At 40.6% G+C, this 27,907-nt stretch overlaps 1 protein-coding gene across 1 annotated transcript in view; it reads right to left on the minus strand.

The window, feature by feature from the left end:
• Window positions 1-2,242: 2,242 nt before the first annotated feature.
• Window positions 2,243-27,907, minus strand: part of adamts3 (ADAM metallopeptidase with thrombospondin type 1 motif, 3) — a 140,077-nt gene continuing 114,412 nt past the window's right edge. The window contains 6 exon segments of the mRNA XM_061817550.1: window positions 2,243-6,089; window positions 8,024-8,141; window positions 15,053-15,126; window positions 15,129-15,259; window positions 18,135-18,267; window positions 18,376-18,532. Coding sequence (XP_061673534.1) covers window positions 5,563-6,089; window positions 8,024-8,141; window positions 15,053-15,126; window positions 15,129-15,259; window positions 18,135-18,267; window positions 18,376-18,532 — 1,140 coding nt within the window. The 3' untranslated portion in view covers window positions 2,243-5,562.

Below are 27,907 nucleotides of genomic sequence, written 5' to 3' on the forward strand. Positions count from 1 at the left end.
TTCCGCTCTCCCCAGATTCCCACCGTCTGATAGCTTTGTCTCTTCCTATTTCTCAAGAGGCATCAGGCACTTCCTCCTCGATTCCCAGTTATGCTCGTTACTCTCCCTGAATTATTTTTTCTTTTTTTTTTTTAAGTACTGGAAGAAACATCTGTATCCTCGTGTTTTATGGAAATCCATTTCTTTTTCCTATCCTAATCCCTCTAGAGTGGATAAGGAGGGTCCATCTGCTGCCAAACAAATAACGGCAGAGATAAACAATAGAATCAAGTAGGACATCTATTAAAACGTTACATAAAAGAACCAGAGTAATGGCTTATCGTAGATTATTATATTGGCTTATATTGGCTCCTTCTTTTTTCATACGATATGAGTAATTTGGGCATAATGGGATATTAATACTGCTGATATTTTCCGTGTTCTTGCACTGTGTATCTTGCTGGCAGGCATACATCGCTACTTGAAAAATAACATTCAAATTTACGCAGCGGGGGCTGTAATTTTCTTGACTTTTTTTCTGAAATACATCATGTTATGGAAGAATACTCACTTTGGTTGATGAAAGTAAAATAAGGATCCCCCACCGCGCCCCACCCAATAAAATAACCATTTTGTGTCTGATAACTGAAGCATTGCACAATGCCAAGGACAGTGACATTAGAATTAACGCTAGCGTTACTGTAGTGTACTGTAAAGTGTACTGGATGGTCTAGTGTTCCCTTGCTAACAATAGGAAGACAAAGGATTTTTTTTTCCTCCCAGCCTAACATCTAAAATATACTTTTTTTTGGTCTCACGATAGAAACAAACATTTAAAACCTTAACAGTGGCATGAGCATTGATGGTAGTGGCTGATTAGGGGATCGCCAAGGGAACAATATATAATGAACATGTTAATTGCAATAATAAATTATGCTATATTCCTAATGCCATGTTCCCATGGCCACCTATGATCAAAGCAACAATGAGGAATATTTGTTCTTTAACATTCACTGACGAAACAAATGAGCATTGCGCTTACCCTGAATAGAGAAATTAGCATTAGCGCTAATTGTAAATGTATTGTTTCTATATTGCAAGAGTTGTCGGTGAACAAGCACTGTGTGCGGCTCTAATTAGCCACTGTAAATCAATTAAGCAGTAGTCAGAGGCTTTGCGACTCCCACACAATCCACGGGTGACCAACCATCACCGACAAAAGACAGCGGTTGCCCTGTGACAGTGTTTTGATGTACCACATGAAGATGTTTTCACACTTTTTACTCCGTGATCAATCATCACTTACTTCTGGGTTGAAAAAAAGAAAAAGGAAACACCTAACGGGATTTTTATTTTCCACGCAGGATTTCTCCCGTGGTAAAAGTTTGGACATGACCATTGGAGGGGTGTTGGAAGCAAAGAATATGGGGAAACCTTCCACTCGTGTAACAAAGAAAAAAAGGAGAAAAAAAAAACCCATTCAGGTGGTGCCTTCGGGCATATTTTTTAAAAATGCAAATGTCTAAAACCAAGTTAACAAGCATTTTTCAAATTGCAAATAGATAGATAGATAGATAGATAGATATAGATAGATAGATAGATGGATGGATGGATGGATGGATGGATGGATGGATGGATGGATGGATGGATGGATGGATGGATGGATGGATGGATGGATGGATAGATAGATAGATAGATAGATAGATAGATAGATAGAGATAGATAGATAGATAGATAGATAGATAGATAGATAGATAGATAGATAGATAGATAGATAGATAGATAGATAGATAGATAGATAGATAGATAGATAGCATTGCCCACTCACCTGCGGATCTGCCAGACTGTGCTGGTCCACAAAATTAACACCATCAGTCTAACCCACCTCTGGCGCACAGTTGGATTTTTGCTGTTTATGATAATAGGGCCTAAAAGTATATATATAATTCTAGAAATTATCATTATTTACAATTAATATTTATCAAAATACGGGCAAGTTAAAGGTCTTCAACCTACCATGCTTATTTTTGTGATGTGCGAGGAGTACCTGGAGAAACCCATGCAGGCATGCAGAGAACATGCAAACTTCATATGGGTGGAGGGGGGGGGGGGGGGTGCAGATTTGAACCCCGGGCCTCAGAACTGTGCATTTTCTTATTGAATTGCATATCTTTCACAGACTTTTTGCAACATTTGTTTGGATAACAAAAGTCCTTTCATATTGTTTTAATGTTGGGAAACATTTCTAAAGGTCACTAGGTAGTTTGTGCAGCAAACCTCGTTTATGTTTTTGCAAACAACCACAGGAGAGAACATCACACAAAACGTTTGGATACACTTGGAATTTTTGGGTATTAACACTTTTTCTGACAAAAACAACAACAATAGTGTGGAGGCGGACGTGTTGATCCTATTTTTATTGCTATGTGCGCCCCATTCCAATAAACAGCATCAGTAGTAGTGTACACTCGAATCTGCACAAATACACAAGACAAGCACAATGGAGACATGACAATGCACAGGTTGTATGGATACAGTACTGGAAGGAGGCTCAGGGGTTTTGTCTTGCGCAACTAGCATCATTGCAAAGCTTAGCAGCGACGCAAATCGTCAACTACACTAGCAGCTTGAATAAAGAGCTTGGGTCGGTTGCTACAAAAACAGAAAAACAAACAAACAAAAAAAACCAAAACAAAACAAACAGCTGTGAAAAGACAGCCTGGTGACAAACATCTCAAAATTGAGCGTGTATATTTACATCTAATTGTTTGCAGAAAACAATGTCATTTCTATCCTAGTACATGTATTTGAATTCATTTAAAAATGAAAATTGAAAATATTGCCAGAAAAAAGACAAAACAAACAGCACCGTTCTGTCAATAAATATGTCTGCACTCAATGCTATCTATATACACGAACTATACACTGTTGTACATGGTTGTGTTGTGTTCTTATTGCAGTCAGATGCATCGTGGTTGTGAGGAAATCCATTTGTTGTTTTTGTGTTGTTGTTGTTTATCTTTAATTGCCATCAAAAACATCATGTAGCTAACTGCTAAAAGGTCAGAAATGAGCAAAGCGAAGCTAAGCGGCAGGAATGGGCAGAAATAGTGAGACGGTGCAATCATATCTGGTGTGTATTCAAATATCAAGCATGAATTCATCTCCATGTGACAGTGACATCGTAACAGGAGTTCAGAACATGGTCCACAACACTCAATCTCAGCAGGGTTGCGGATGTATGTGTGAATATAAATATATATAAAGACTCACTGATAGTATAGTGGCGCCTGACTTTGGTGAGGGCAGGGTGGGTTCAATTTCCACTTAGTGATGGTCAAAATCTGCCCTGTAACTGATTGCCCACCAGTTCAGGAATGAAGTGGATGGATGGATGGATGAATGGATGGATGGATGGAGATATAATAATTGATCATTAAATTGCTACATAGTCAAAGAAACGAATGAATCACCTACCTCTATTGTAAATGTTTGTGAAAATGTTCATATGTTGAAAAAGCTTGCAACATACTAGAGATGGTCGTGACAAGTATTGGCAAACACGTTCCTGTTGCACCTTGTTTGTGTTCAAAATGCTTCTCTGGGTGAAGCTAATGCTAAAACTAAAGTAGCTGTAGCTGTATCTATCCCCAGAACTTTCAAAAATGTATTTATTTTGAAATAATGATGATTAAACTTACTCTGCTTGCTTTATTTTCCAAAATAAAAAAAGGAAGTATGATCATGGAGTTCAGAATAATCCATTCAAAATCCACGCATCCATTTCTGTCTCTCACAAGGATCGTGGGAATACGGGGCACACCATGAACTGGTTGCCAGCCAATCGCAAGGCACATCGAGACAAACAACCATTTGCCCTCACATTCACACCTAGGGGCAATTTAGAGTGTCCAATGAATGTTGCATGTATCTGGGATGTGGGAAGAAACCGGAGTTCCCGGAGAAAAACTGTGTGGCAGATATGCTAACCAGTCGTCGCTATTTAAAATACAATTTTAGTAATATAAAAATATTTTGTCCCTTTGTAAAATAGACATTTCATGAAATGTGGATCCATTCCAAACTCCCAAAGTGATTCCGATTGCAGTAGGCAAGGTCCATTAGCTGAAAACGTGAGTGCAGCAAAAGCATTAGGATGTTTTAGCAAATGCCTTCCCATTTGTGTCTTGTCTTTAAATAAGGAACAAAAAAACTTTCACTGAGGAAAGGTAAAGTTAAGGTTATTGTCTACAACAATCAAAACTGACAAACTGATCCTTGTCATTTGTAATTTTTTTTTAAATCTAGAAAAAGTTGACAATTGAAATTGAAGTAATCAGGAAAAATAAGTGATTGAGGAGTTCAGAATATGCCACTTCAAATATTTGAAAGAGGTCAACGACTATGATTCTAAATTTGACCCGTGGTCAATCAAGGAATTTGGTCAAATCCAGTCTACGTTTTTGTGACCACATTAACCTTTATTGGCTTCAACTGCTAGCCATATATCAAAATGCAAACGTGACGAAAGCAAAATACTACTTTTGGTAAATATCTTCTTCTTATGCGTTATTGCCAAAAAAGAAAGCTTTTCACTGCAGCAGAACTTAGTCAAACTGTGGCTGTAGCTTCTGAAAGTTACAGCTGCTACATATTTTAAATATAAAAATGTTCATTTTGTAACACTGAGATGGTAAAATAAAAAGCATCTGTCCATTTTTTTTAATACAGATTATTTGAATGTGATAGCTCCATATCACCATGTAGTAAGTGTGGAAGCACCATGAAGCAGAGCTTCTGAAGTTAGAAGCAGCTCAAACCACTTTTTGTTCGATATCGATAACATTGTGCGTAATGTCTCCTCTTTGACTGGAACACATGAAAGGTAGATACCGGTTATTGTCGGTTTTGCTACGTTTCCGTTTTTGTATTTTTTCACGTCATTCATTGATTATTTTACATCATTAAAAACATGTTGTACCGTTCACTGTTTCTGTGCATACATATATTTGAATTTTATGTCTTTCTATTTGTGATGGTGTTGTCGTAAATGTTGTTTTGACGCACGGGAAAATAAAAGAGTGCGTTTGATCAGTTCATGAAAACCTGCATTCAGGTTTGGAGGGCAGTGAATTGTGATCTTTGAGGTTTATTTATGAGAAGTCTTTGACTTTTTCCAGAAGCATGCATGTTTTGTTCTTTTTAAGACCCAGTTATCTTTGTTATTTATCTAAATGGTTGTTTTATTTTTCTCTGTGTAAACTATCTTTGATGTTTAAGAAAATGTGTATGTTCGATTTGTCTCCATCTTGGATGTTAAAATTGCGTATGTCTTCATTCTTAACGTGTTTTTAAATTAAAAGAATTGCAGCAAACTTTTCCATTTCGACCAAATAAAAACGTTCCCTTTCGACCTTTGTGCCCCCATCTTAAAATGAATGCCCCGACTTGCTACGTAACTGTAAAAACAAAGTGAACCAGCACCTCTTATGTCTTTGATGATTTTCTTGTTGTTGTTAGTGTGAGAAGACTCAGAACGATGAAGCTGTTGTCTGTGTAGTCCAGTTAAGGAATCTGCCACTCTCATCTCTCCACTCGTGAGTACGTAGCGGGCCGCTGGCTGTCAGCGGAGCCGCCAGCAGCGGGCCGTTGCCTCTCGGCAAGGGCGGCATCCCGTGGGTTCCTCCTGGGCTTTGACGTCGTCTTGGCTTTCTTAGGCGGTGCGGGCGTGGTGACCGGCCTTGATCGGCCGGCGTTTTGTTGTTGTTTACTGGCACTTGGCTTTTGTTTAGCAATGCTCTGCCGTTGTTTACCGCTCTTCTGCTGTTGTTTACCTGTGTTTTGTGGCTGGTTGCCTGCGTTTTGTCGCTGTTTATCGCTGTTTTGATGTTTATCGGTGCGGGTGGCATTGGCCATCAGCGTCTCCAGCAGCTGCGATGCAGAACCGAAGCGCACGTGGTCCTCTTGCTCGGAGAAAAGAGCCCCCCCACCCCCACCAACCCGTTTGCTGCAAGACTCGCAGCACAGTTTTTTGTATCCGGGGATAGAGCAGTAGCGGGCCAAAACCTCCATTTGGCAGAAGATGGATTTGTCTCCGTGGCAAGGATCATCTGAAAATCAAAGCACATCAACACATGGCAGCCGAGCAAAAAAAAACATGAAAGAGAAGACCCGTGTATTATAAGCAAGGCATCAGTTTCTTAAGGAGCAGAACACAAGAAGATGGTTACTTATTTGAAGTTCGGTTCAGTCAAGACTCGTTATGTATGGAAGTAAATTAGTGCCACCAGGACTTGAATTTGAAATGCCACAGAAAACAGGATTTGAATTTGAAATGTTAAGTGATCCCATTTTCAATAGTTGCGACAATTCGTTGTCTGAAATTCAACCGGCTACAATTCGCTGTCTAAAATTCACTGTCTGTGCCACCAGGCAGGGTTACGTCAAGTCAGAACTGAACACCCACCCAGCCAATCGCAGTTACGCTTTCTTAGTCACGTGACGACACATACAAAGAAAGAGTAACTGGATTGGCTGGCTGTTTGGTTTTGACCTGAAGTAACCCTGCCTGGTGGCACAGATGGGGAATTTTACACAGCGAATTGTAGCCAGTTGAATTTCAGACAGCGAATTGTAGCAACTATTGAAAATGGGATCACTTTACAATTCAAATCCTGTTTTCTGTGGGATTTAAAATTCAAGTCCTGGTGGCACTAATTTACTTCCATAGTTGTGAATGTTCATGAAAATGCACACATTAGCTTTTTTGAAGACTAAATGGTATGATGGGTGATGATGAAAAAAATGTCTTTGATGTTCATAAAAACCTGCCCGGTAGGTTAATCGAAGACTGAATTGGCTTGGGTGTTTACAAAATGTTCATTCAGCAACAAATAGCATTTTAAAAACAATTAAAATAGGTTCACATGCACAAAAGACAAAAGTGTTTCATTTTTATAAAAATTAGCTTAATTGACATAATTGTCTTGGTCTTCACAAAAACACGTAGAATAGTGCATTAGTATAGTATTAGTATAATAGTGCACAATAATGGTGCAGATTTTTGTAAAACCCCTTTTATTTAAGTTAAATGAAGACTGCATTATCTATGATGTTTCTAAACATACAAATGTGTGGTTTGTTTTGAGTTTGAGTTTGCTTTATTGAAGACTCAAAACTATCTTTAATGTTAATAGTCCCATTCCTTATCTTCACTGACTTGGGCTTTGGTAAAACATGGATTCACGAACCATTCGAGACTCACTGATTTTTACAAAAAAAAATTGCTTTTGGCTCATAGAAGACTAATTTGTCTTCAGTGTTTCAGAAAACACGCGTTAAGTTTGTTAAAGACTTGAAATTTTCTTTAATGTTGAAAACGACATTTTTGACTAAATTGTCAGCGATGTGTCAAAGAACTTTATGCTGGGTTCATTAAAGTCTAATGCAGAAGTCACCTGAAAGGCTCCAGTAGCACCCAGGTGACCTTACGAAGAAAAAGCAGTATCGAAAATGAGTTTCTTATCAAACTATCCCCGAGTCCCAGAATGTGAGTCAGACAGAGGGGGTGTCCTGGCTGGTCCATTCATCTATATGACTGCGCAAGCAAGCGATCAAGGTTTGCTATGGAAACTAGAAAGATGCTGCACTATTGATTATAGCTAGCGTACCACAGAAAGGATTTTTTTTAAAAACTCAACTTTGTGGTATGGAAACAAATGTTTCTTGAAGCGTAAATTCACTTTCAGCCTTTTAGAAAACCTTTACTTTAAGGTACAGTTAGCCCTTAATGTGGTTTTAAAGTCAATCTTTTGTATTACATTAAGCAGTTTTTAAATTGCTTTAGATTTTTTCAATTCACATCAATTTACACATCATGTTTTGAAATGGGGCCTTTTATGTCCAGTTATTAAAGTACATTTTTTTATATCGTTGATTTGAAATTGGGTTTGATCAAGTTGGGGGTGTTTATTTGATTCTCATCTTAATTTCAGGTTTGACAGGCTAAATGAAGCATTTACTTCAGGGTACTTCAGATACTCACCATGGCATGGCCCAGGCCGGCACACACGCACATTCTCTGGCTTGTCTCCACCGCACTGGTCTCCAACTCGGCAGGTGACCAAACGCCTCTCTGTGCCCTCACCACAGGTCACGGAGCACTGCACAACAAGTGGAGGTGCAAACACAACACTCATGAGGCTTCCCCATACTTGCAATTAATTGGTCAGCATAACCTCTGATGGAGACAGAATTACCCCCAATTTTTTTTTTTTTTTTTTTGCTTGACCCCAACTGACCCATCGCTTGCTACTTGGTAATGCAAACAAGCAAAATTATTGTGCAACAAACCATTAAGTCCCACCTCAATTAATATATGGACCGTCCAGATTTGTCATTAGGCCCTCTTATGACAACATAAAAACCCCCAAAAATCTCAATTTTTGGTTGAAGGTGACAGCAAAGATATTTCACCATTCAGCTGAATCTGCTGCAACAAACGTCTTCATGACTAATTATCGGATTGCTTACCGATTTGTCTTTATGCTTTTAGGTGATGACAAAATTACCCAAAAAATGTCGCTTGAAAAGGGGATTAATCTCCAATGCTTAAAATAGCAAGTACATATGCAATGAACTATATCAAGTCATTCCTTAAGGCAGGGGTGCCCAGACTTTTTTACCCCAAGATCTACTTCTCAAGCAGCCAGCCTCTCGCAAGCGACGGTGGGGGTGTGAGAGGGTTGGGGGCTGACGGTTTTTTTTTTTTTTTTTTTTTTTTTTTTAGAATGACCAATGATGAAATAGAATAACAAAATCATAAAGATCTACCCACTACAAAAATGCAAAACACATTTATTTTTAAATATATTGAGGATTCTTTTTGTGTAAATGTATGTTTCTGTGCCTTGCATAACCGCTTGAGCCAACATTGCACAATACAACATAGATATGAACACTTTTTGTAACTATCTGAGATCACGTTGATAATCACTAAACACCATACGAATGAAAATGCACACCTGGGCTGTGTCACTCACATCTGTGCATTCGCAGGAACTGCAGTGAGAAACACTCACAATCTCTAATGACCTTCCACACATCAGCCATGGCTTCACAGCGCCGTGTAACTGTACTCCTTAACAACTGCAGAGATTTTATTGAAGATAATATTCACACCTTATTTTTAAAACATCGAAACAAGTCAGCTATGCCTCTTTTACCATCTCTCCGTCTTGGAAGGATTTGTTGTTATTAACGATGATGTGACGAACCCGGAAACGATGCTTAGGAGGCGGCTGTCACTGTTGAACTATATTGTGTGCAAAGTGACTGCTGTGCGGCCAATTGGGACTTTAGTTTGTTCACTTTTCTCACTCTCAGCTTGCTTTTCGGCGGAATGTCGGTGTCATATTTTCCATAAACAGTCCACATTTCACTACACTGGCCGATGAGGCCAACGCACTTCGAAATGACATCGTTAAAAAGTTGTCCGCCTCCCATTCTGTATGAAAGTGATACGTTTTTGTTTTCTTTACTGCAGCATCCATATTCATGTTTAAGATTTCTTAAGCGAGAGCTTAAAATAGGGGGGAACTCACTGACAGCGTGTTTTGCTGTACTTAGTGTCGTTGTTTGCACATGCGTGGTGAGCTAAAGTTAAAAAAAAAATACGGCTGATGCCTTTTTTTTTTCTTGGCACGTTGTCGACTGGTCGATCGTGATCGACGCATTGAGCACCCCTCCCTTAAGGTCTTAAATCTGCAATGTATAGTTAAAAAAAAATTAACACTTCATATATTTGTGTGTGTGCACCTCATACTCACGAGCCTCGCTAAAGAGTGGAATGGCGATTCAACACATGTTTTTATTTACGCACTCAACAACCTGTTGCTTCCTGGGCTGATTATGTACTGTAACTTCGGTTTTCAACAAAATTTAAAAAGAAGGCTTTACACAGGTGTCTACTTCAAAACTTGGGTAAACGTATAACGGTGGTGCACTATTTGCAGATGGCTGCATATTGCTGGTCTCGGAAATCCACTGGCACCCACACAATGTGCTAACAAAGAGTGACATTTCCGTTGGGTGGGTTGATCACCCATTAATTTATTGTACAGTCCCAAAAACAAAATATCTAACTGGCAGCATTTTCGTGTAACGGCAATGGTGCACTCTGAGTGAGGCAGCCTCAGATGAGTGTGCCCCCCCCCCTCATTCCTCCAGTGGCTCATCGTGCACATCTGGCCAACCAAGCATCATTCTGAAATGGCCACGCCGCTGTCTTGCTACTTCTTTTTCCTTGAATGAGCTGGCGGCTTTCCTTTGTGCAGACAAGTGAGGTTGTGGGGTCATGGTCAGGGATGTGAAATAAGGAGAGATGTGTGTCTTACATGTACTTTGAAAACTTGCAAATTTTGCTTTTAATGAGGACTTTCCATTTTTCATATTTTCTATTATGCCCTCACATGGTGAGGTACTGACAAAAAAAACTGGGTTTTGCTTAAAAAAAGGTCACCGCTTAGAGAGATAAAAGTAAATGTGCAACAAATCATATCATCATACATCAAATTAAAGCCCTCAATTGGAATTTTCAATATTTCAAAATTAATGACGTTGTCTCATTCATCATCTTAATCCTGATGAAGACTTTTTCAAGTACAACAGCACTTCTTCTTAGTCATCGCTGATGCGGAGCTTTTAAGATTACAAGTTGTTGGCTGTAACTTTTGGAGACAAGCCACAAGTCGCCTGGGAGGAAAAATGATGCCGCCAAATTGGCAAAAGAGTCACACTCATGCAAAGCCGCCATCAGATTGACAAATGCTAACCAGTTTAAATGAGATCTATGCATGAAAAATAATAACCTTAAAACAAAATTTCACACAAAGGAAATAACAGAAATAAGGTTAAGAAGGTTTTCTAGTGTCAATTTGTCTACAATGCCACATTTGAATATTTGTACAAGGGTAAAAAAAAAAAATCAGCTATTTTTATCAGTGATATATCGTAACAGGCCGGCACGGTGGGCGATTGGTTAGCAGATCTGCCTCACAGTTCTGAGTCTGGTTCAAATCTGGCCTCTTCTGTGTGGACTTTGCATGTTTTCCGTGTGGCTTCGTGGGTTTTCGCAGCGTACTTTGGAAAACTGCCCGTAGGTGGTAGTTTGTGAATGGTTGTTTCTTGATATATGACCTGTGATGGGCTGGCGACTAGTTCAGGGTGTGCCCTGTGATTCGCCCAAAGATGAGTGGGATAGGCTTCATCATGCCTGTGAACCCCCCGAGTGAGGATTTAAAAAAAAAAAAAAAATGAATGGAAGGATGAAAGTATTATAACAGTACTGAAAATGATTTAAGTAACATTTGAAGAGTTCAAATGCATAAGGAGACATTCCGTTGTGGTTGCCCACATTACAACATTCAACCATAACCTGCAGCAGTCGGAAAAACTCAAAGCTGACTACAGCTCCTTCATAAGCACCGATGTGGACTGGTTTGGTCTCAGTTCCATTTGCTCAGCTATGATTTGGAAATGAAAGGTTAGCCGCGTCAGACAACTTCACATCTAGCTCAAAGGATACAATTGGGACGGGGACATCTGCTTCGTGGACAATCACACCCTTTCTTCAATAGCTTGGACTATCACAAATAAGACTGACTCCATCCAAATCTCACTGGATCTTGTTTTATTATTATTATTATTTTTAATCCCTGAGCACTGAATTCAACCTGCCCTCCTGCAATGTGTTATAACAATGATGGTCAGTACATCTACACCGTTGCAGCCGCCCAGTGTCAATCGCATTACCCACTAGCGCCGCCTACTGTCCACCTTTATCCATCCCAGTGATTGGGTCCAATATACCTCCAAACAAGGTACACGTTCACATTCAGTCTAATGGACATTAGATGACTAGCACAGACATGGCTTGGGACAGATGCACCAGTTGTTTTCACTGAAGGCCTACCCACCAAATTTGAGATATGTACTCTCTGCGAAACCGATTAGGATCTCAGGAGGAATAGCGGACTTTTCTAAGATCAAAGAAACATAAAACCTAAATCAAGTTTGTTTATATTAACAGCTCGGCATAATTTGAATCCCATACCAATTTCCAGACCTTTTTAGAATTACCATTAATCGTACACACCACCGACAAGACGGATTCAATAACCAGCGATTTTAATGTGCATGTTGACAACATAGTGGATAAAATGTCCACAGAGTTTTTAAACCTTTGAATCTGTATGGACTTCAAACAGCATGTTACACTGTTGACTCTGAAACAGACAGCATACTCTGGATCTTGTTGAATGTACAGTGTCTCTGTTGTCGATGTGTCTGCTGTTGTCTGACCACCGCTGTGTATATTTTAAACCTCTGGTGGGAGTGGTGGGGAATTGCTTTCTAACATCTAAACTGGCTGCAAATTGTGTTTGTAGATTTTACAGAGCACTCCTTGTGACATTCTTACTGCTAGCTGGGATTTGATTGGTGAGAATTTTAACACAAAACTGAAGGAAGTCAATGTCTGATCAGAGGCTCTACTTTTAAAATAAAACAATACAAATATAACGTACAACCTGTGCAGAAACAACACTATCAAAAAAATTAAAACAGAATTCCAGGACTGGAGAGAGCAAGTGGAGGGGAAAACAACTTGACAGTTCGTTAAAGGGGAATTCCGGTGGTTTGGATTAACAATGTATCCAATAGGTCATGTCATATGTACTGTATCTTGAAAATGTGATGTTAATCCCCTCTCATTTAATGGTGTTTTGAGAAGATTTTTATCTGCAATTTTGAATTTTCACGGGCGCCGCCATTTTGCCGAGTCAAACGACCTACGTGCGCGGAAGTGACATATTAGATGCGGCAACAAAGGCTCGCTTACGTTGGGAAACAATTATGGCCAGCGTTGATTTCTCGGATTTATCCTCATCTGATGAATAAATAGGAGTATCGGTTGATCGGGGTGACAGAGGAATACTTCCATACAGATTTGAACCTGTGGCTGTAAATAATGTTGAATCTTTGGATGGTTTTTCGGACGCAAATGACGTGGAGTTTGACTACTCGGAGGCCGATGGGTGGGATATTAGGTGCGTAAACACTCGGCTCAGTTACATTCCTATACAATCATGGACAGTGGTGATTTTTGGATTTATCCTCATCTGATGAAGAAATAGCAGTATCGGTTGCTCGGGAAGATGGAGGAATACACAGATTTGAACCTGTGGCTGTAAATAATGTTGAATATTCGGATTGTTCTTTGGACGGAAATGACGCGAGGCTGACTACGGGTAGGCCGGCACACAGGACACACCATTCATCCATCCTATTGATTTTGGAGTGCGTTCAGGCCAGCCAGCAGAGGACTGCACTGAGGACAGCACTCGTGGCCATGAAGGATGGTAGAACCCATCAGTGGAAGGTGGGCCTTATATTGTAAGAAAGGTTGTTTTAGCGGACAGCGTAACCGGGACCCAAGTGATAATGAAATGCTCTTTGGCTTGGAGGAAGTTAATACTGCCTCCACAACAGCGGCACGGTAGCTCAGCTGGTAAAGCGTTGCCCTTACAGTTCTGAGGACCTGGGTTTGATTTTTGTGGAGTTTTTATATTTATGGAGTTTTGTGTGTGTGTGTGTGTGTGTGTGTGTGTGTGTGTGTGTGTGTGTGTGTGTGTGCGTGTAGAATTGTGAAGTTTGCAAGTTGTACCCATGCCTGCGTAGGTTTTCTCTTAGTTGACCCATAGACGGTACTCCACCCTTTTCCGAGTGAGGACCATGGCCGTCGGAAAATTTTCTTCCCAACCACTTCGTATTCTGCTGTGAATCACTCCAGCAAGAGTTGAACATCACGGTTTGATGAATGTATCAGAAACACGTCATCTCCAAAAAGCAGAGATGCAATCACAAGGTCACCAAACTAGAACCAATCAACACCTAGAAATTCTGTTCATAAAGATAATGAATAGAATTGATGACAGAGGGCAGTCTTGGCACAGCCCAACCCTCACTGAAACAAATCTTACTTGTTACTGGAAATGCGGACCAACACACAGGGCTCGAAAAGGCCTCATTAAGGGGTCAAGTAGTCCTTACTCCAAGTGCACCATCCACAGGAACCTCTGAGGGAAACAGTTGAACACCCTCTCCAAGTTCACAAAGCACATGTAGACTGATTAGGTGAACCCCCATGCACCTTCAAGGACCCTGATGAGGGTGTAAGGTTGGTCTTCGCCAGACTCCACTTCCTCAGAGGAAGGGATAGCGGTGGAATTGAGGAGGTCTTCGAAGTATTCTGCCCACCGACTCACAACAACTCCAATTTAAATCAGCAGCACCGGTCCCCAGGGTACACAGTGCATACGGTGCACTGCCTCCCCCCTCCTGAGACACTGGATGGTGGACCAGAATTTCCCCGAAGCCACCCAGAAGTCATTCTCCATGGCCCCACTGAAGTCCTCTCGTGCCATCAGTGACCGCCATAGCTGCTATCTGCTTGGCTTGCTGGTCGCCATGAGTGGCCTCCGGAGTCTCACTGGCCAAAAAGGCTTGATAGGACTCATTCTTCAACATGACATCATAACTTAGCGCTAGTGTCCCGCATTGGGTTAGGGGACTGCCGCCATAACAACTTAACAATTCTTGCAACTCTCACACATGTAATGACATAAAAATGGCAGCCCACATAGATGAGTAGATGCAGTGTTTGTGTTAATTTGTTTTGTTTTTGTAACAAATACTTCATACACTGTCAAGTTAATCGCATACAAAGACATTTTTGAAATATAAACGTAAGGTTTGACATCTAGGGTTTAGTATTCCTTTAAATGGTTTTCTTATTTTAGGTTCAATTTTCATTTACGTACTTTGTTCTATCCACAGGTGTTTTTTTAAGTGTTTTACAAAATTTGTTGACTTTAAAATAGAATAGACTTTTGTTTAATTGTCAACAACTATTTGTAACAATGTATTCAACTCCAACCTTTATGTGCAATATGTTTGAATATAATCATTATTGATTTTTTTTTTTTTTTTTTTAAATTTCCTATATTTAAGATACCTCAGACCAGGCCCCTGTCCTCCAGTGTGACGGGCAGGCGAGGCGGTTGCAGGGCCTGCGGGTCTCGGGCCGGTCCCGGTGCAGTACTTGCTGTGTACGGAGCGGTTGGCGGTGTCATGCAGCAGCTGGATGCAGCGCACGGTCCGCACCTGGAAGCCCAGGCTGCCGCACGTACGTGTGCAGTGTTCCCACTCCTCAGAGATCCACCTGTTTGGATGGAGGGGAGGTAGAGGAGGTGGGGTGGGGGGGCAAGAGGAGGGTTAGACAACATGCAAGACTGTGGCAAATCTTGAAGGATTTTGACTGAATGATCAGAAAAAGAATGCCCTCAGTAAATACATATGCTAATACTACGATGTATGATGACTACTGCTTCTCAAAATAGCACTCAAACGAGCGCAGAGCACAGAGAGCAAGTGGTTAGCAAGTCTGATTCACAGTTCTGAGGTCTTGAATTTGAATTTCAGGTGCTCCAGCTTCTGTCCTCATTTCAAAAACATGTATATTAAACATTCATGATCCTGAAAAGATCAAATAAATATATATAAATACATATTGTATGACGGCGGCACGATGGATGATTGGTAAGCACATCTGCCCTCACAGTTCTGAGGACCGGGGTTCAAATCCTAGCCTCGCCTGAGTGGAGTTTGCATGTTCTCTCCGTGCCTGTGTGGGTTTTCACCAGATACTCCAGTTTCTTTCCACATCCCAAAAACATGCCTGGTAGGTTGATTGAAGACTCGAAATTGCCCATAGGTGTGAATGTTTATTTGTTTATGTATATGTGCCCTGCGATTGGCTGGCAACCTGTTCAGGGTGTACCCCGCCTCCAGCCCGATGACAGCCGGGATAAGCTCGAGCACTCCCGGGGACTGCGGTTTCTGCCGACATCCCCAAAAAAACATGCATGATAAGGTAATTGAAGACTCTAAATTGTCTGTAGGTTAGAATGTTTGCTATTCATATGTGCCCTGCAATTGGCTGGGAACCAGTTCCGGGTATATCCCACCATCTGCCCGATGATAGCTGGGATTGGCTCCAGTACTCGCGACCCTCGTGAGGATAAGTGGCTTCGAAAATGGATGGATGTCTTTTTAGTATATATAGTATTGTCGTGTGTGTGTATGCGTGCGTGTGCATGTGTGTGTGTGTATATACACACACTCACACGTGTGTGTGTGAATGTGTGTACATAACTTTCATATTTATGACTATGTTAACGCCATTTTTTGAAGGGGTAACAAGAAAACGTATCAGAATCCATTTTTGAAGAAACACTCCCAGCCCTGTATGACTATCTGGTGGTTGAAATCGTTGTTGGTTGAGGCAGTGCACAAAACTCTTTGGAGACATTTGACACAGCGGGGCATGAAAGAAAACCTCTCCAGGATCATCTTTACAAACAATCACTATCAGCACAATGTCAGTCGAGTGGGGGGAAGCTTCATAGCATGTTTTCCGTGGATGCCCAGGGCAAAAAAGCATAATCGACAGCTGTCTGCGGGATTTTGCCCATTGACTGGATACAAACAGGTTTCTTTTTTCTTAAAATAAATTGAGATCTCAAAGAGGAGACACAATTCAGTAAACATCAAATCAATGGGAAAACTTTAAGGTTATATTTACACATACACTTGTCAGCTTCAAGGTGTGTTTTTATGGTCAAACGTTAGGACTTTAACTGTTCAAAACAACTTAATTACAAAGGTTTATGTTTCTCTCAGGGCGGCCGCACATCGAGCAAAGCGGTGACTCACAACCGCACATCAGGCAATCGACCCTCACACGTACAAGACAACTCACCGCTCGGGGAAAAACTGCATAATTGGGGAAAAAAAATGGGGCTCCTTTGGCCACCAGGAACATAGCTTAAATGTAGCATGAAAAACATCAACATGTTGAACGGTAATACCGGTGAGCTCGCTTTATGATGCTGAAACCGTATATCAGCTACATTTACAGGTATGTCCTGCGAACTCTATCCGCTTATCCTCACTGGAGTCATGGGAGTGCGGGAGCCTCTTCCAGCTATCATCGGCCAGGAGGCACCCGTCGTTGAGATACACCCTGAACTGATTGCCAGCCAATCGCTGGACACACTGAGATAGACAACAGTCGCACTCACAATCACACCTAGGGGCAATTTAAAGACTACAATAATGCGTGTTTTTTGGATGTGGCAGCAAACCCACGTAGGCACAGGGAGAACATGTAAACTCCACACAGGCGGGGCTGAGATTTGAACCTTGGTCCTCAGAACTGTGAGGCGAAACCTCTAACTAGTTGCGCCGCCTTGCTGCCACTACATCAAGTCATATCTCAAATTTACGGCCTCAATGGGAGCTTCCAGATTTCACAATAATTAGTCTATATGGCCTAATGTAAAAAGTTTTTTTTTCTCAAAACGGTTACCCATCTTCACCGCTTACTAAGGCCAAAAAACAAATGTAAAAGAAGTAATACTAAGTCACTTCTCAAATTTACTGTCTTGATGAAATCATGGCAGATTTCCAATTAGTTGGTCAATATGACCGTATAACAGGATGTATTAACAAAAAAAAAAAAAAATCAATTTCTTTTTGGTTGAAAAGGTGACCAGCCTCCAACTATTATCTGGCTAAGAATGAAAATTTGTAACAAACTACATTGAGTCATACTGTACACCCAATTAAAAGGCCTCTGTGACAGCTTGACTAATTCGTCAATACGACCTCAAAATATGATGCACGAATCAAGAACACACACTTTCTTAGACACGAAAAATAATGAGAGCGAAACAAACATACCAAGTCATACCTCAAATAACAGGCCTGGATGAAGACTTGTCAGATTTGTAACTAATTTGTCAACATCTGCATGTGACGATGCAATAAGCCTCAAAACATATGTTTTGCTTGAAAAGATGAGCACTCATTTAAAAATAATTCTGCAACAAACCAAAGACACATGCCACAGCATAAGTCCCTTAACAAGCAGATTTGAATGTGTCAACATGACCTCGTTTGACAACATCGCGTCATAACCAAGGAAAAAACCCACAAATATTATGAAGGGCACCAATATGTGTGTACACACTCACTGGGGTTGTGTGCAGTCCTGCAGGTTGCACATGCGGCGTATTGGTTTGGGCTTCTTGCCGACGTCACAGTACCCCCTGTGGACCATCTTGGTGTCGCCTTTCTTCCGACAACCGTACTTGGTGTACTGGTAGCCTAAAATCATTTCAAAACCGGAAGCAAGGTCCTGTTCTAAAACTCATTATATGACATACAGTACATGCTGTGTGAACTGCAAGTGCATGACGCTGCTGTGTTGTTTACCTCCGGCGCACGGCTTGGAGCAGGCAGACCAGCTCTTGAGCGCCCACTCGTAAGTGTCCTCCTGGATGACATTGTTGTTGTTGATGGGCACTGAGTCTTCGTGGATGATATACTTGTACATCAGAGTGGAGCGTGTTTCATTGTCCCTGGGTATGATCTGGTAGACATGATGAGTGCCACTATTAGGAGGCGACATATTGCATGCGTACAGTATGTTCTTTGACAATATTGTACCTAACGTGACTAATTACAGTTGCACTAGCTTCCTGTTCAGTGTTTATTACCTAAATAAAAAAAAAATAATAAAGTAACAAGTGGAAGCGTGGAGGACCGGTTAGCGCATCTGCTTCACTGTTCTTAGAACCGGATTCAAATCCAGCCCTGCCTGTGTGGAGTTTGCATGTTCTCTCCATGCCTGTGCATGGGTTTTCTCTGGGTTCTCTGCTTTCCTCCCACATCCCAAAAATGTGCATGGTAGATGAATTGCTCTAAATTGTCTGTAGGTATGAATGTGAGTGGGATTGGCTGTTTGTTGTTACATGCCATGCGACTGGCTGGTAACCTTACAGGGTCCACCCCGCCACTTGCTCAACGTCAACTGCGATAGGCTTCAGGAACCCCTTAAGTCTAGTGAGGATAAGCGGCTCAGAAAATTGATAGATGGATAATAATAAGAGTAACAATGCATATCACTTACAAAGCACTTTCAAGGCACTCAACGGCGCTTTACAATTGCATGGATTATTCATTCATTCAACAATCCCACCCCCAGTCCCCGGGGCAGGCTGACAGAACGTGGCTGCCATTCTTTGGCTGCACCCACCCTCTGCTCGCAGGGCGTACACCTAACCTCTGCACCACACAGGACGGAATCAAGACCGCTGTATTGAACGATAGAGTATGTATAGTTGTATTTAGTACATTTTACAATATTTACTCGATCAACTTCTAACAGTGGGGCTCTGCTCTCGACTACTCGTTGTGGAAAGCGGAGCCATTAAACTGCCTCTCCCACATTCATTCAGAATAAATTGCTGAGACAGAACCGACGTGCAAAGTTAGCCATTGCAACACAGCGAATGGCTTAAGTGCGACTGAAACCGAAGCTCCTCCAACATCCTTCAGGTCTGGCTTTGGAACGACTTTAGTTTTTGAATTAAGTATGACCCTGATGGCAAGCACGTCGTGAAAAAGGACAACGGTATGTGTCACACAGGGCTAAAGTCCATCAATGGAAATACAATAAACTAGACAACAAATGTTCAACAACAACAAGAGATGTGAAAATAAGAGCAAAAAGACAAACAAGCACACGTGGTACAAAATTGACAGTGCAAACACAAATACAGTGCAATTCACACTTAGGTGCCACAGCAAAAATTCCCAATAATAGCAGGACCAGAAACATTTCATTTTCCATTTGATATTTTTTTCAGATTCTCAGATAATTGCACAACATGGAACAGTGGTTATAAAATTATCATGTCAGGATTTGGGTCTTTTTGTTTTATATGCTGTCAAGAGTAGAAAATACACCATCAGTGACGCCCCCGCACCCCTCCCTCCCCCCAAAATATTAATTGACAGTATGTTTCAAAACATATTTAGAGCGCAAATTGAATTTCATACTCTACTGCTAAGAATGAACCCAAGAAGATATCAGGTGTAACACCTCATCCATCCATCCATTTTCTTAGCTGCTTATCCTCACAAGGATCACGGGAGTGCAGGAGACTATCCCAGCTGTCAACGGGCAGGAAGCGGGGTGCACCCTGAACTGGTTCCAAGCCAATTGCAGGGCACAAGGAAACAGACAACAGTCGCACTCACCACCCCACCTATGGGCAATTTAGGGTCTTCAATTAACATACCACGTATGTTTTTGGGATGTGGGGGATACCGGAGTACCCGCAGAAAACCCACACAGGGACGGGGAGAACATGCAAACTCCACAAAGGCGGGGCCGGGATTGAGCCCTGGACCTCAGAACTGTGAGGCCAATGCTTTACAGCTGCTTCACCGCGTTGCCTATCAGGTGTACTGTATTTATTTTGTTAGAAGGTATTAATTTTTTTAATGGTTCTAACTTGTAAGCATGGACAGCAAAAAAAAATTAAATAAAATTGGAAGGTTTAGTTGCACCAAATACATTTAATTAAAAAACTGTACTTTCAAGTTGAAACAAATTTCAATCAACCTCCAACTTAAAAAAGGCAGGACATTTTCTCTTTTCTTCAAACGGTGGCAATTATTGAGCTGAACCAAATTTTGTGTAGCGCTGCACCCCTACTTGCAACCTATACATCCATTTCACAGATTAATATGAAAAACGCGTATACAGTTTTTTCCCCCTCAAATATCTGTTGAGTTACTGCTTAAAGGCTGACTACGCAGGCTGATCAATATAAAACCGTCATTAGAGTTTTAACAGCAATTCAGAATAATGTTCAGTGGACCTTGCTTTTTGTGAAGCACTCACAGTTTGCACCACATAAATTAACTAAAGGTTTCTTTTTCATCATCAAGTAAGTGTATAATAAATGTCTTTTGATGAAGAAACTGCAAGTTGTCCTCTGCCACTTGTCATTGTCACAATAGAATAAAAGTGTCTCGCAGATGACTGTAATTAAGTCTCCTGCATTCATTATACCATCAATGCATTTCTTTTGAAACTGCTGCGCCACTTGTACTTTGACGATTGGCAGAGAAGTACTGTTTAAGTCCAACAAACAAATGTCTCAATTAAAAGTGCTATTTGAAATATAAAGTAACTCATCTTTTGAGTGGTACCTCTACTTACGAACGTCTCCAGTAACAGAAAACTCATGTTATGAAACACCTCCTTGGAAAAATATTCTCTCTAGTTACGAAGGAAATTCAGAATACGAAATCAAAAAAATGGGGACTGGATTGGCAGCCCCCAAATTCCACCGAACATAAACATCCTGTATCTTGATTTGTGTGGCGCGATAGAGCTGCTCTCGCAGTGCTATCGCCGTAGCATCTTCCTAGCATCCCAACGGCTAGGAGGGATGTCAATCTTTACCCATGATGCTTTACATTTCCCTTGGACACTCGACTGTCAGCGAATCTCACTAGCACACATTGGAAAAGTACAACTTTTAGATTCGTTTTTCTTTTTTGTTTTTATGCAAGTTTATTCATCTTTATTCACCACGGGCCCCAAGATACTCTAGTGGCATTAAGTGGTGTGCGTGCGTACATTCTTATGTTTCCTTTCCTTCCTTTCAGCTGTCAAACGTTTGCCTCCTCCTCAGTCCCCCACAATGCCTTTTGTTTCTCAATCACCCTTCTCTTCAAGCATAGTTGCCCAATGCCAAATGTAAATGATCATCATTTTTATTATTCCTTACATTAATATACTTTAAATGCTTATTTTTGGTGGGGTGGGAGTTGGTGGTCGGGGGGCTTGGAACAGATTAGGCTATTTACATGTAAAATGCGGTTTTACTTCCAAAAAATTCACGTTACGAAACAACTTCCGGAACAGATTATTTTGTAAGTAGAAGTAATGGTGTAATTTTTTAAGGCTAATGTTGAGACTGTAGCGTGGGAGAAAAGGAGTCGGAGGCGGAGTGTCGGACACAGGAACAAAACTTCTTTTATTGTTCGACATCAAAACACTACTTGCATAACGGCGGGAACTCTGTTAACCTTTACTCCGGAAGCGCAACAACAAAAACAGTCCGTGCGGAACCCCGCACCCCAAATCGAGGTCCCGCGGGTGAATTATGTAAACGCCACAAGACAAACTGGAATTAATTTTAATTGCAACCTTGACAGTAAAGGCCATTTTTGCACCAAAAATGACAGTTTTCTTATTGTATCTAATTTAGCTGGACCAGCAGTGGGGTGCAAAGATATTTCTTAAAACCTTAATTCTAGTTTAGTAAAGAGTTGACCATTTACAGACAATTGATATCAATCGAACAAAAACCTTGGGAAAGGCAAAAACCACGCCGAGATGGTGGACATCCGGTGTCTTTTTGGGCATGGGTTCTTTTTGGCCAGTCTCTTCATGATCAACATGTCAGATTTTATGCAGCTCAGTGAAAGTGGCTTCAAGGGCTGAATGTTCCTTGATAAACTCAAGGTAGAATTTTGTGTGAGAATGGCTGCTTCAAATCAAAATGCCAAACTTTGTTTTTCCAGTCATGGTTTCTTGAGACTTTTTGGTTGGTCGACTTATGATAGACACACTTACCAAATTTCATGTTACTATGAGACATTTGCTTCAGGGGCGGTATCCCCCCCACACACACCCCCACCCCCGCCAAAAAAAAGTTCAATAGTGCTGTTAAAGTGCTAAATTTCAAACCAAAATGCTCAGACTTGTGTGTCTTTCTGTTCTGGCTTCTTGAGACATTTTCAGAGTGCTATTGGCCAAATTTGAGGGTTCAAATGTTTTTTTATTTTGGGTCTACTTGTGATAGACGTGCCGACCTGATTTCATGTTGCCAAGTGTACATTAAAAGTAATGAAGAACCTTTTTAAATTAGTGGCACAATTATCCAGCTCCTCAATGTTTACTAAATTGACACTCCACCTTTGAGAGGGTTGACTTTCTTTCTGATGTGATGTCATTGACCTTGACTTACTGCACTCTGTATACGGAATACAGCAGTGATTCCCTACTGGAATGGCATGGCACTATACAAGATGGGTAACACTGAAACATAGTAAAACTACTATACATGGTATTAATTCACATTTTACATGTGAATACCTTACATTATAATCAATCATTTACTGTTCTCCTTTGGGGTCCAAAAAAAAATTCTGTACGGGGATCCCTATTAGAAAGTCTGATGTTGCCACAGAAGCCAGACAACTGGTAGGCCTGCCTATCATGGGTAGATGATCAAAAAAAAAGTTTCAAAAATCGATACACTCAACAGGAAGTACAATTTTGATTGAAGCACAACATTAATTTGGACATTTCCAGGGAGCCTTCAAAGAGAGATTTTCCGTGCTTGCTATCAAATTTGCATTTACTAAATACTAGACAAATAGGTGATGCTAAATTGTGAAGCATTTGTTTTTTTGTCATCGTGTGAGGGCACCCAAAATTAACTCCATCATATTATACGAAAACCTGACGGCGCCACATCCAGGTTGAACCATGTGTCTCCAAGATTGAGCCACCAAAGCCAGTATAACTTAGCAACATTAAATTTCGTAGAAATTTCTATCATGAATATAGACACAAAAGAGTCTCAAGTACATAGATCTGAATAGCCATGGCACGTAAGCCACTATGGTTTAAATATGCCATTTTAGGGTAACCTTTGCAATTTCCAGGAGTCCAGCTGCCATGGAATGAGCATAAACAACAAATTTGACCCCACCCTAAAATACACACAGCCAGTGTCGCTCAATTGGAAGAGTGGGTCTTTCAATGACTGAAGGGGGTCAGTTTGAATCTCTTGAAGAGTCTTTGGTCAAGTCACTGAACCCTAAACTACACTGCACTTGCAGTGGGCCTTGCAGTGCCTTACAAGGGCGCAGCTGCCCATTGGTTTGAAGTAATGTGCATGTGAATGGGTGAATGTGAGGATTTCTAAAGCTATAGATACTGTATTATGTAAAATAAATGCAGTTTGTTTACTATTACAGATGTTTTATGATGTATGTTCTGCTATAAGGTTGTTTCAAGTATGTGCCATGTCTGGTAAACACTTGACATTTAAAGATTGCATTCGATAGAACAACTTCCACACAGCGAACAAATTGTAGCGAAGTGTGTAATTTCAATCAATCTCGTTTGATCGCCTATTGAAAAGCACAAGCTTAAATGTAGCACCAATGTGATGGAAACATAAGTGCTCACAAAAAAAGATTTTTATTCAGCATATTAAAAGTCCAACTGAAGATGATCTCATGAAAATCTTTGAAACCATTTCCGTCAAACATAACTCTCTTTCGATGACTATAAATCCATAGTACACCCTCAGATTCCCCCCACTGGGATACAATTACAGCCTTATCATGACAGGTCATTAAAACACTCACGGCCTGCTATGTATAAAATGTCAGGGCTATTCACTGTATACCGAGCTCAAGATTCCCCCTGGTTCTTCATTATGGTGACTTAAGATTCTGTATCCATTTCATTGGGGCATGAGTATGCTGTGTGAAGGCACCCTGAGGCCAGTTTGAAAAAAATTAGTCTGTCATGAGTAGACACACAAAAGAGTGACATTTTGGTTTGAAGCAGTCATTTTATGATCAATTTTACATTTATGAGGGGTCCTTAAAAATAAACTCCTAGAATATTTGTCCCTTTGCTATAAAATTTAAACAACATATATTCGGTCCAGGGCAGAAACCTCATGTCTAAAGTTGGTCAATCTAATATTTCTTCACGAATCAATACGATTAGTCTGTTTTCACAGTGACTTTCTGATCAGTGTTGAAAAAACCCATCTCTTCCCTCACTCTGCAAGAGCTGTGCGGACTTATGTCACCACAAGATTGAAACTCGGGATGTTTTTTTAGACAATGATGGTAAATGCTTTTTACTTTTCAGTCAACCTCTTTTGTTAAAGATACATTTCTGGGTGGCACGGTGGCTTTGGCCTCACAGTTCTGAGGACCCAGGTTCAATCCCACCCCTCCCTGTGTGGATTTTGCATGTTCTCCCCGTGCCTGTGTGGGTTTTCTCCAGTTTCCTCCAAATTGAAAACATGTGCCCTTAGTACAGGTAACAAGTGTAGAACAGAGGAGCCTATTAAAGAAGAATTTACAGGTATGTGAGAGCCAGTAATCTTGTTTACTTGCAGGTGACCAAATACTTATTTTGCACTATAATTTACTAATTAACTCGTTAAAAATCATGGTTGAGGTATACCTATGATGAAAGTATACTGTAGGCCTCTCTCGTCTTTTTAAGTGCAAGTACTTGCACAGTTGGTGGTTGACTAAATACTGCTTAGCCCGACTGTATGCATCATTACACTACTGACACTAAGCAGAATCATGCCGATGTGCAGTAATTTCCTGATCGCATCTTACATACAGCCAACTGCAACAAGCTGAAATTAAACAAGGGTCTGCCAAACATATAGTTGGGAGTCAGTAATTGCCCCTGCATTTGAAATAAAGCACCGTCACACAACAAATGCAGAAACTTGAATAGGAAAAGATTTCCTTCAATCAAATTTATCAGTGCACTAATAATCTGCGATCCACATCACTTGGAGGTAAGCAGGGTTCACTCATTCATTTATTCATTCATTGTACAGAAAAGCTCCGCGGATGCATGCACGCCTCCATGGGAATGGTGGTTGAGGATGACTGGCTGCGCATTTGATGACGTGCCCCAGTAATGCTTGCAAAACAGGTAACCATAATTGCTTGTCCTCCCCCCAGTTAATTAAAAATAATTCTCATCAGTTTTTTTTTTGCATTGATTTTTTTTTATGGCCAAACAATTTATTTTTATTTCTCAAACTGCTCTTTTCCTCTGATCGATATAATTAACAGCAGCAGATACTGGCGACACTTGCATGAATTGTGAATATGTTTTTCATTTATTTTTGTAACCAAGAACTTCAATTACAGCTGGGTTACATTTCCACTTCTCTGGCAAGTTCCTTTGGAGAGGGTAGTCAATCCCTGCATTCTTTAATGGATTGCTGCGACCATGTACTCCATGTTCAGTTGAAGGCATTTGTCAATGCAGATGAGGCTCAGTGTGGCAAGCGTGCCAATTTAGAACATGTGGGATTTATCAACACACATTATTTAGTGATCTGCGCGTCTGACTGGTGTTGGATATGGATTATTTTGTACGTACGCACATAGTAAATTTCAGTTAAATAAACAAATTTAGAATCTGTTTTCTGCAATGTTTAAAGCATTAGTGCCCAGGGCTCTTCAAAGACAAACTGCTCCTACAGATTTAGATGGATTGCTACCAAATTGGAAATTGGTATACAAGGCCAGTGGTACTCAAATGCAAATCTTTAAGGGCCACAACGATATTTATCACTGACTCAAAGGTACATTTATTTAGATTAGCCAGGCCACGTGCAATAATGTCACTTTTATTTAAAAAATATATGCCAATAAGACTATTGTCAGCCTGTGCCTTTTGTATCGAAATAAATATTGCTTAAAGGGTTGGAACATGATGGCACTGATGCTGGACATTATCCCATCTATGGTGTTTTGTAATGTTCATTAGCATTAAGCTAAGCGGACTAAGGCATGGCATATGGCATTTCAGGCATATGGTTGCCTGAAATACACAACGTAATTCTCTCGTTTGTTTGACAGTACATTTTAACTGGGAGTGACAATAAACAGCTTGAATGAACTAAAAATTTAAACAAAATATAAATAATAATAATGTGGTTGAATAAAACAGAGGGAGATTCTTTTTTATTTTTTACTTCGGTCATGCATTCCTGTGTTCTTTTTGCATCTGAGAAGGGCTTCCATGCCACATGAAGTCAGTGCTTTGTACTTTTTTGTTGTTGTGTCATAGATGTGACAAGAATTTGGCTTGCAGCTTGATACGACAATTTCAGTGGTTTTGTTGTTGTTGTTCTTACCTCAGAATTTTAAGGAAATGTCTCTTCAAAATACTTTTTTTTTTTTAATTTGGAAGAATTCAATCACATCTACACTCTCCTTGCATACAGAAGAACAGAACAGGAATCTATGAATTGCTGATATTCTTTGTTCACTTTTCTTTTAGCAGGGAACTCAGAACATACAATTTTTGTACAATATAGGCTCCTAGAGATGGCAAAATGACAACAATGTGCAGCTTGACACATACACGCAACATGTGGCATTGAGGCATTGAATGAATTGTTCAACGGTGTACTACTGTGCTAAGTGCGGTGTGAAAAGGGCATTAAAATCCAGCCACGACAAATGTGCAGCTGCCTATTGAGGACCACTCCACTATACGACAGATAGGTTGCTTACAATTGCTACGGGTTTCAGGGTTCACCACAACGAGTGTGCAAAGCATGATACTGTGGTTTGGCCAAACCTCCATTAGGTCAGAGAGTAAACAAATGTCTTTGAAGCCATTTTGTCTGAGCAACCTGAAATCTAATAAACTGTGAATATAAAATGTAACTGTAACTGAAATCAAAATTAAAATTATTTGAAATAGAATGAGGAAGTGCGGTGTGCAGCTGGTTTGCACATCCGCCCCACAGTTCTGGGGATTGGGGTTTAAATCCCAGCTCCGCCTGTGTAGAATTTGCATGTCCTCCCAGTGCCTGAGTAGGTTTTCTCCGAGCACACCAGTTTACTCCCACATCCCAAAAACATGCATGAAAGGTTAGTTGAAAACTCTCAATTGCTTGTAGGTATGAATCTGAATGGTTGTTTGTTTAAATGTGCGCTGTGATGGCTAGCTACCAGTTCAGGGTGTACCCTGCTTCTTTTCTGATGATAGCTGGGTTAGGCTCCAGCACGCCTGCAACAGTTGTGAGAATAAGTGGTTAAGACGTCATGTCTGAAAACATCAAGAAAGCCTGCCATTTTG

The sequence above is a fragment of the Syngnathoides biaculeatus genome, chromosome 4, assembly GCF_019802595.1.
Source record: "Syngnathoides biaculeatus isolate LvHL_M chromosome 4, ASM1980259v1, whole genome shotgun sequence".
Lineage (NCBI taxonomy): Eukaryota > Metazoa > Chordata > Actinopteri > Syngnathiformes > Syngnathidae > Syngnathoides > Syngnathoides biaculeatus.